Below are 10141 nucleotides of genomic sequence, written 5' to 3'. Positions count from 1 at the left end.
TGAGGACTGGGACGGACCCCAGTGTCTGAGGGCTTATGGGATCTCTTTATCACCCCCGTGTGGCACCCAGATGCACCCTGGTGTCTAAGTGGATATGGGAAACCCCTCCGCCCCACCCAGGCCGTCAATACCGGGATGGACCTGAATGTTTGAGGGGATGTGGGATCCATAGAGCCCCTCTGTGTCTGGGTGCTGCCCCAGGCAGGCACGCCGTGACTACTGCACACCCTCCTTGCCCCCGTTCCTCCCCTCTCTGCACGTCCTGCCCTGGGCGAGGTTGGGGAGCAGCCTCATGGTGTAAGAATCGTCCCCCCCCAATTTGCGCTGCAGGATTGTTACTGTCCCAAGGCTCCGACATAGCATAGTAATGTTTGCTCCAAACAAACTTCAGAAGCGCTCCCTGATAAGGTCCCATTGGCAGCCTAACCTTTCTCCACTGGGCCGGATTCTGCTCTCCCTGAGGCTGGTTTTACATTGGTGTTACTCCAGTGGGCCGGGTTCTGTGCTATGTCTCCTGACAGGCACAGCTCAGGGGGAGATGGAGCAAAGGCGGGTTTATGCCACATCTAGACTCTGCTGCTGCAGTGGCTGAATCAGATCCCGTGTGAGATGTCAGCCCCGAAGCCCCACAGCACTCAACGCTCTGACCAGGCCTCTCCCTGGCCTGCCCCTACAGTGGGGCCTGCAGGAGTGGGGACAGAATAAGACCATGCTTGCTCTGACCCTGGGAAATTCTCATCTGACCTAACTACAGCCCCATCGTGGCCCTGATACACTGCCAGAGTGACATATGGAGTCAGAGTAGGGGCCTGAGCCCATCCCATTGGCCCTGGCTGGATTACTCCTGCTTAGCACTTGAGAAAAGAACCAGGCCCAATTAGCCTGGTTTAAGTGATTTTGTTTTAAGGATAGCGGTTCCCTAAATCCACCGAGCATCTTCTCTGACATCCTGCATAGCCCAGGGCAAAGAATCTCACCCGGGTGACGCACCTTTCTATGGACCAGACAGAAGAGAGCTCCACTCCGTGCAAAGCAAGAAGCAGCTAAAGCCAGATGGCAAAAACTTTTGCTCCCTACCAACAATACATATTGGGGCAGTTCTGTGGCACTGCAGGCGTTAGTGTCACTGGGTGGAGGAGAGATGGGTTGAGAAGAAGCCACAAGTTTACGTAGAGCTGCGATGCCACTAGGCATTGTTCCACCACACAGCCCATCCCAGGGCAGGAAGGGAGACCCTGTCCTGGGGCTGTGGCTACGCCAAGACACCAAGGAGTGTGGCTTCTGGTGACAGCACTTATTTAGTTTGCCCTGCCAACAGTGTGTCATTGTATTGAATTAACTGATCACTGCTCAGAACAATCAAAGTGCCCTTGTTTCACCCTGATGCCCTCTCTTCCCCCTTCCAAGCCCCACATGCAGGCCAGGCCTTGGCACTATGCCCAAGCCCCATATAAATGCCGGTGCCCTCCCAACCCCTTGGTGCTCTCCCCCAGCCCCCTTTTCTATGCTGAGCTCTGCATGGCACAGAAGACGCAGCCCTGGGGAAGGGGGCAAAGGTGACCTTACCCCCCACATTGACGTTCTGCCAGCGCTAGGCTCAGCATGGCCCAGGTGTCAGTGGAACTACTCCAGGCTGTCTTCCCACCACACCCCAGAGCCCAGGATGGCCATGGTGCCACAGGACTCTTTGTCGCTTTTTACAGATCCAGACTAACACAGCTACTCCTCTGATGCCAGTCTTATTAATCTCTCCTCATACGGAAGCCGTTCCATACTCCTAATCATTTTTGTTTCCCTTTTCTGAACCTTTTCCAATTCCAATATATCTTTTTTTGAGATGGGGTGACCACATCCGCACGCAGTATTCAAGATGTGGACATACCATGGATTTATATAGAGGCAATGTGATATTTTCTGTCTTATTATCTATCCCTTTCTTAATTATCCCCAACATTCTGTGCGCTTTTTTGACTGCCACTGCACATTGAGTGGATGTTTTCAGAGAACTATCCTCAATGACTCCAAGATCTCTTTCTTGAGTGGTAACAGCTAATTTAGACCCATCATTTTATATGTATAGTTGGGATTATGTTTTCCAGTGTGCATTACTTTGCATTTATCAACATGGACTTTCATCTGCCATTTTGTTGCCCAGTCACCCAGTTTTGTGAGATCCCTTTGAAATTCTTCACAATCAGCTTTTAACTTAACTATCTTGAGTAATTGTGTAGCATCTGCAAATTTTGCCACCTGATTGTTCACCCCATTTTCCAGATCATTTATGAATATGTTGAAAAGTACTAGTCCCAGTACAGATCCCTGCGGGGTCCCTGCTATTTACCTCTCTCCATTCTGAAAACTAACCATTTATTCCTACCCTGTCTTTCCTATCTTTTAACCAGTTACCAATCCATGAGAGAACCTTCCCTCTTATCCCATGACAGCTTACTTTGCTCAAGAGCCTTTGGTGAAGGACCTTGTCAAAGGCTTTCTGAAAATCTGAGTACACTATGTCCACTGGATCCCCCTTGTCCACATGTTTCTTGACCCCCTCAAAGGATTCTAATAGATTGGTGAGGCATGATTTCCCTTTACAAAAGCTGTGTTGACTCTTTCCCAACAAATTGTGTTAATCTATGTGTCTGATAATTCTATACTTTCCTATAGTTTTAACCTGTTTGCCTGGTACTGAAGTTACAAGCCTGTAAATGGTGGTATCACCTCTGGAGCCTTTTTAAAAATTGGCATCACATTAGCTACCCACCAGTCATCTAGTACAGAAGCTGATTTAAATGATAGGTTACAGACTACAGTTAGTAGTTGTGCAATTTCACATTTGAGTTCCTTCAGAACTCTTGGGTGAATCCCATCTGGTCCTGGTGACTTATTACTGTTTAGTTTATCAATTTGTTCCAAAACCTCCTCTGACACCTCAATCTGGGACAGTTCCTCAGATTTGTCACCTAAAAGGAATAGCTCACGTGTTGGAATCTCCCTCACGTCCTCTGCAGTGAAGACTGATGCAAAGAATTAATTTAACTTCTCTGCAATGGCCTTATCTTCCTCGAGTGCTCCTTTAGCATCTCGATCATCCATTGATTGTTTAGCTTCCTGCTTCTGATGTACTTACAGATCTTTTTGCTGTTAGTTTTTGTGTCTTTTGCTAGTTACTCTTCAAATTATTTTTTTGCCTGCCTAATTCTACTTTCACACTTGACTCGCCAGAGTTTATGCTCCTTTCTATTTTCCTCACTTGGGTTTGACTTCCAGTTTTTAAAGGATGCCTTTTTGCCTCTAGACCCAGAGCATTGGTGACCCTGGTAGATGGTGCTGTAGTACATAGAACCAGAGCAGAGTAAAGAGGCTCCTTTCCCACAGCCTCCCTGGCCTCAGCGCTGGCCCTGGCCCCGCTGCAGGGTGATAGCACTCACACAGGGAGTGCAGGAACAGTGGGTGCTCTCGGATCATAGACTATCAGGGTTGGAAGGGACCTCAGGAGGTCATCTAGTCCAATCCCCTGCTCAAAGCAGGACCAACCCCAACTAAAAATCATCCCAGCCAGGGCTTTGTCAAGCCAGGCCTTAAAAACCTCTAAGGAAGGAGATTCCACCACCTCCCTAGATAACCCATTCCAGTGCTTCACCGCCCTCCTAGTGAAAAAGTGTTCCCTAATATCCAACCTAAACCTCCCCCACTGCAACTTGAGACCATTGCTCCTTGTTCTGTCATCTGCCACCACTGAGAACAGCCGAGCTCCATCCTCTTTGGAACCCCCTACAGGTAGTTGAAGGCTGCTATCAAATCCCCCCTCACTCTTCTCTTCTGCAGACTAAATAACCCCAGTTCCCTCAGCCTCTCCTCCTAAGTCATGTGCCCCAGCCCCCTAATCATTTTCGTTGCCCTCCGCTGGACTCTCTCCAATTTCTCCACATCCCTTCTGTAGTGAGGGGACCAAAACTGGACACAGTACTCCAGATGTGGCCTCACCAGTGCCGGATAGAGGGGAATAATCACTTCCCTCGATCTGCTGGCAATGCTCCTCCTAATACAGCCCATATGCCATTAGCCGTCTTGACAACAAGGGCACACTGCTGATTCATATCCAGCTTCTCGTCCACTGTAATCCCCAGGTTCTTTTCTACTCAGGCTGTCTCTGGTGACATCAACACTCAGCTCTCTGGTGCTTGGCACCACTCTGTGTGTGCAAAGAGGTGTGTGGCCTCTGGGCAGGGGCTGGTGGGAGAGCAGGAGTGGCGACGATGCGGGAGTGGGATCTTGGACGGGGGCAGATGTGGGGCTTAGGCTCAGTTAAGGCTCACCATGTTGGTGTGTTGATTTCCAGTCCTACTGTTCTTGTTTACCAGGCATGATCTTAACACAGCCTTTGAATTGTATCAGGAGGCCTTTTTGTCAGGACTAATTCAGTTTTTCTGGCTCTTCCTTTTCCATCAGTATTTGTTGTTCTAAACTATTGGGATATTTTATGAACTTTCACTCACTTTTCACAGATGAGCTCTCACATAGGCTACATTTGTAGGCCCAGTTATTGCAACAGGCCCCATTGTGGTAGGCACAGTACACCTCCCACCCAGGAATGTTAGATCCTTTTCTGAACCTGGCTGTGTCTTGGCTGCCAGGATGGTGTGGCAGTGAGTTCCACAGGCTCCTCCCATCCCATCAATTGGATAGTGATTCCCATTGCCTGTATGCAGCCCTGCACCATCCCCCTGGCTCTTGGAGTACCCAGCCTGCCTCCTCTGCACCATGGAGCAACTTTGGTTAAGGCTGCCTAAGCCAGAGGTTCCCTCATTGCTCCATGAAAGCTAGTGAGTCACATGGTACCAACTCCCTGCCTTGGCTCCGGCTGCTCAGTCCCCTCTGGTAATGAGACAGCCTGACTTCCAACATTCCTCGCTCTCAGCTATTCCTGTAGCTATCACAGGCACCAGGTGCGGGGCAGGCAGGGGGAAGGGTGGGGTGCATTGGTGCTGGAACTAGGGGTGCTGGAGGGGTTGCTACACCCCCTGGCATGAAGTGGTTTCCATCATATACAGTGTTTACAGTTTGGTTCAATGGCTCTTGAGCACCCCCGCTATACAAACTGTTCCAGCAGCCCTAGTAGAGTGGAGAGGATCAGGCTGCAGGGTGGAGAGGTTGGGGTGTGCAATGGGGAGATTGGAGGGTGGGGAGTTGGCTGCAGGGCGAGGAGGGGGCTGCAGGATGGCAGGAGTTTTCTCTGTTTCCTTGAGGATTTTCCTGCCTAGATTTGTGCTGTTTGTGAAGGAAGCAGAGAGCTCCTGGGTTTGCCGAGTGGCCGTGGGGTGGGGCGGGGTGGGGCCAGGCCGTCGGAGAGCAGCCCCTGTGAGGAATGGTTGGTGTGGGCCGCACGCCGCTTTCCCATTAGCGAGTGTTTAGTTCAGCGTTTTAAATAATTGTGTCCTCAGAATGATATTTAAAATCCATTTGGGAGGCAATGAGGCAGGAAAGTGCCTGTGCCATTGTGATGACGCCGCGCGGGAAGCACCACACATGCATATTACAAACTCATTACGGGGTAATTTACACACACACTGCTCGCCTTCGCACACAATTTCTCCCTGATGCTGCTAATGTCCCTTCCAGGTCGCACACTCTCCCGGCTCGTTGTCACCCAGTGCTGCTGCCTGCACCCAGAGGAGCAGAGACCGGGGCAGGGGAAACAAGGGAGCAAGGCCAGAGCAGGGTTAGGGGCCCACTGCCGTGGCAGGAAATGGAGGCTCTGAGATACGTCCAGCAGCCGCTAATGGCTCTGACACCCCCCTCCCCAGTCCCCCAACCTGACCCCTCCCCCCGGTCAGTACAGGGCTGTGCCTGTGCCCCATCCTGCTCGTGCTCCCCCCCACGTTGGTCAGTTCAGGGGTGTTCCCGTGTTCCTGCCCTCCATCTTTCTGGTCCTCCCCCTGCAGGCCCCAGACCCCAAGGCCTCGGGCCTGTCAGCCGCCATGCTGCGGGCCCAGCTCGGGGAGGAGTTCCGGCGTCTGCGGCAGGCTGACTATGAAGCCGAGTACCAACAGGCCCTGGTGAACATCCAGGAAGGGCTCTACGAGGTGGAGGGACCTGACATGAGGGAGGAGATGAAGGAGCAGCTCCGGCAGTGGTTCATTGAGTGCCAGTGAGTGTGCACTGCTGCATGGGCCCTTCCCATGCCCCTCCATGTCCCCACCCCTTTCCTGGGCTCCCTGCTGCCCAGCAGTCCCCACACGCCTCCCCCCACTCCTATGCCATCCCAGTGCTGTGCAGCCCACCCCCTGCGCTACTGTGTCTCCTGCCAGCCAAACCTGCAGCACTGTCCCGTCTGCTCACTGCCTCCCCCAGTCAGCTAACAAACCAGCACAGGGCTTTGCACCTGGGACATGCTCACTGGGTCACGGCTGAGCGCTGACATTCATGTTTTCCTTCCACAGCGACCTGACCGGCCGCTTCCCCGAATTCCCTGACGAGGAGATTGGAGGCTCCAGCATCCTTTTTGCAGAAAAGACTCCAGAGCAGGTATCAGGGCAGGATCCAGGCTGGGGGGCAGGGGCTAATGACTGAGCCAAGAGCAGGAGAGTGTAGGGTGACCAGATAGCAAGTGTGAAAAATCGGGATGGGGCACCTATATAAGAAAAAGCCCCAAATATCGGGACTGTCCCTATAAAATCGGGACATCTGGTCACCCTAGGAGAGTGGGGCCTTTCCACTATAGGGTGCACCAGCTCCAATGTAGCCCAGGGTGTGGGGAATGGAATACGGGTCACTGGCTCCAAGCCGGAGAGTGGCTGGCTCAGGTAGACAAGGAATGGGATATGGGGCCTTTCCCTGCTAAGAGAGGCCAGCCCTGATCCAGCCCCAGGTCAGAAAGGACTCTCAGCTATACTCGCCTCCACTGCTCCCTGAGCTCTGCCCCCCTCCCCCCCCATCACATCCTGCTGTGGAGGGGGACTCTGGCACCGAGGGGTGGGTCCAGCTGGCTGGGATTCCCGCAGGTCAAAGCTGAGCTGGACCTCCTGGAAGCTGAGGGACAGAAGAAGAAGGATAAGAAGAAGGATAAAGAGAAGACCAAGGAAGGGAAGCAGAAGAAAGGCAAGGGCAAGAAGCAGGTGAGAGGCTGGCTGGTAGTGGGGTAGGGGAGAGCCCCACAGCAGGGATAGAATACCCCAAATGCGGGGAGCAAGGGGGCACATGGATTGGAGGGGTGGGGCAGAGTGTGATGGTGGTACATGGAGGGTAGTTCTGGGGCAGGGCCAGGCACTGCTTGTTCCTTGTGTCCTAGGGCTCCCCCCAGGGTTCCCCCCAATGGTGGTTCAGTTCATTTGAGTAACTTGCTGGGTTTGGGGTTTTTTTTCCAGGAAGAAGATGAAGGTTTGAAACTGGCTCTGTCCAAATTCCTGCCAGTGATCAGCGAGGGCTTCACACAGTATCAGAGTGAGGGGGACCTGAGCCTGGGGCAGGGTGGGACCTGACCTGTACGGACCCAGGAGCAGGGTGGCAGGGGGTCGTGAGCAGGTTAGGGCAGGACTAACAGAGAAACCCAGCCCTGGGCCCTGCTACCTGGCTTAGGTGGTGCAGTTGTGACTTTCTGGCCTGGGATGAGAACGTCCAGCCTGGCCCAGTCACTGGAGTCTAGTCACATTTGCCTGGGTCTTGCTGTGTTAGACCAAGACGACTCATCTCCTGTACTGCCCCCCTGTGCCCACCACCCCTGAACCCTCCACCTTGTGGGCAGGGGAGGCACACGCCTGCCCTGCCGAGCTCAGGACTCAGGGTCTGGCTGAGCTGGGGAACAACCAGCACAGAGCTTGTGTTACGCCAGGAAGATCTGCCGTTGCTGAGCTGATGAAGCCATGGCACAGAGACAGCTGTGTGGTCTCCGGTAAGACCATTCCCTACACAGCGAGGTTGTTATCCTGGATCACTCACGTGTTCACATTGGGCAACTGGTTTTGTAAAATCTGGCATATTCTTGCCTTGGGCATTAGTCACTGTGCTACTGTGTCATTTCCTGCTGACGGGGAGAGCTGGGAGCCTATCCCCAGGCCGCACTGAGCTCCTTGGGTCTCATTGATCTGAGCCAGGCTGTCATATGTGTGTTTGAGACTGTTTTCTTTGGAGAGTCCGCAGGTGCCTGCAGGGCATGGGTAGGCTCTGCTCATGGGGTCACTGCTGCATGGCATTAAAATGCAGAGAACTTTACTGGGCTTAAATCCTTTCCTAATAAGATTTTCCCATGTAAGTGGTTGCTAGAGATACCCCAGGGTTGTTGGGTGCTTGTGAAATTGCGGGGAGGGAGGTGGATGGGAAGAGGGAAGTTGCGCTGAGAAAGTCTCCCTATTAAAATGTGGTCCACACTGTGAAAAGGTGGAGACCCCAAGGGAAAGCTCCCAGTGCCTCCAGGAGGAGGGGCAGGGAAGGCAGAGCTGGGAGGGGCAAAAGCAGCATCTGACCTGCCCCCCTTCCCTGCAGCCATCTGGGGGAATCGGGGCGAGTCCGATAACTTCCAGCAGCGCTACGAGCCAGAGTTGATCAAAGCCCAGAAGAGGAAGGAGGTGGAGAAGGAGCTGCGGCTACAAGTGAGGGGTAGAGACAGGGCTGTGTCGAGGGGTACAAGGGGGCTCGCCCTGCTGAGTGGTCACTGCTCCAGGGACCGCATGCTGAGTGTGGGATGGCTCTGAGGTTGGGTTTGGGGGAGGGGAGCTGGGGCTCTGGGTTCCCCTGGTTCAGGGGTGCTGGGGGTGAGTGGGTCCCCCTGGTGTGAGCTGGGCACTGTGAGCTTGTGGGGAGGACCCAGTTGCTGTCTCAAGGGCTCTGTGCCCCCAGGTGGACGAGCTGATGCGGGAGGAATTGCAGCGACTGAAACTGGCTGTGGATCGAGAGGACGGGAAATCTCGCAGGGCAAAGAAGAGCGGCAAGGTCAGAGGGCATGTCCCTACCCCAGGGCCCCCCAAAGGCGAGGGGGTGCACTCTTTGGGGGACAGCCCTGGGGACCTACACCAGCGAGTGGGGACGGAGTGATATTACTGGGCCCACAGATGGGGGGACTCTCACAAAGGGTGGGGGGCTGCCACTGGAGACACGGAAAGGACCCTTACGTGGTGGTGCTGGGGGCTCTCAGCCTTCTTAGAGGTTAAGATTTATTGTTCTTTTCCCAGCAGCAGAAGGGGAAGAAAGGAGGGAAAAAGGAGAAAGATTTAACCCCGGACAGGTATTAGCCCCTAACTCCCTTTCCTTGGGGGAGACCCCCCCAGCTCCTCTGTGTGCCCTGACCCCTCCTGCACTCCAGTGGCCAGACACACCTGTCACGGAGTCCCCGGGCGATGCTCTGGAACTGCTCCCCACAAAGCCAGTCAGGACTTTGGGGAGCCTCCTCTCCCTTGGAGCAGACTGTCTTCAGGGCAAGAAGCTCACACGGCTTCACCTCCTGGGTCTGACCTTGGAGCATTCAGCATATGCCCCTCCGTGCGCTTCCCACAGCGAGTCCGCCCAGGCGGGGTCCTGGGGAAGCCAGAGGGTTCTGTACCCCTCACTTCGCAGTCAGACGTGACTCTCAGCCAGCCAGTAAAACAGAGGTTTATTAGATGACAGGAACACGGTCTAAAACAGAGCTTGTAGGTACAGCGGCGAATGGGACCCCTCGGCCGGGTCCATTATGGGGTTCAGAGAGCCAGACACCCACGTCTGCCCTCACTCCTAGTCCCCAGGTAGCTCCAACTCTCAAACCCCCTCCAGCCCCTCCTTCTCTGGGCTTTGTCTCTTTCCTGGGCCAGGAGGTCACCTGATCTCTTTGTTCACCTTTAGCTATTTCCTTGCAGGGGGGGAAGGGGCCCTGGCCATTTGTTGCCCGGGAGACAGAGTGTCAGTGATTTATGCACACTGGCCTTTCCCCACCACCTAGAGACTTAAGAAATGCATAGGGGAAACTGAGGCACCCACACAGTATTCAGAGGAAACATTAAGAACAGTCCCACTTCGTCACAACACCCAGCTTCTGCTCCCCACAGCTCCCCTTTCCTGGGTGAGTCCCCCACCTCCCCTGACACGCTTCTGTCCCCCAATGTGCCCTGCTAGGTCCCTGCTAGTGTAACCCTTCTGCCCATCTAAGTTGGCAGCAACAAGGGCCGGGTTC

The 10141-nt window shown here is 54.0% G+C and overlaps 1 protein-coding gene across 1 annotated transcript in view; it reads left to right on the top strand.

Annotated features, from left to right (window-relative positions):
- Positions 1-10141, top strand: part of IQCA1L (IQ motif containing with AAA domain 1 like) — a 47511-nt gene that overhangs the window by 28431 nt on the left and 8939 nt on the right. The window contains exons 6-12 of the mRNA XM_029912854.1: positions 5946-6151; positions 6444-6528; positions 7005-7118; positions 7368-7443; positions 8482-8588; positions 8836-8940; positions 9171-9220. Coding sequence (XP_029768714.1) covers positions 5946-6151; positions 6444-6528; positions 7005-7118; positions 7368-7443; positions 8482-8588; positions 8836-8940; positions 9171-9220 — 743 coding nt within the window. The remainder of the gene's footprint in view (positions 1-5945; positions 6152-6443; positions 6529-7004; positions 7119-7367; positions 7444-8481; positions 8589-8835; positions 8941-9170; positions 9221-10141) is intronic.

The sequence above is a fragment of the Terrapene carolina genome, unplaced genomic scaffold (assembly GCF_002925995.2).
Source record: "Terrapene carolina triunguis isolate 2854851 unplaced genomic scaffold, T_m_triunguis-2.0 Scaffold278, whole genome shotgun sequence".
In the NCBI taxonomy this organism is placed as follows: Eukaryota; Metazoa; Chordata; order Testudines; family Emydidae; genus Terrapene; species Terrapene triunguis.
The sequence above is the reverse complement of the archived record's forward strand: the minus strand, read 5'-3'. Positions and strand labels throughout refer to the sequence as shown.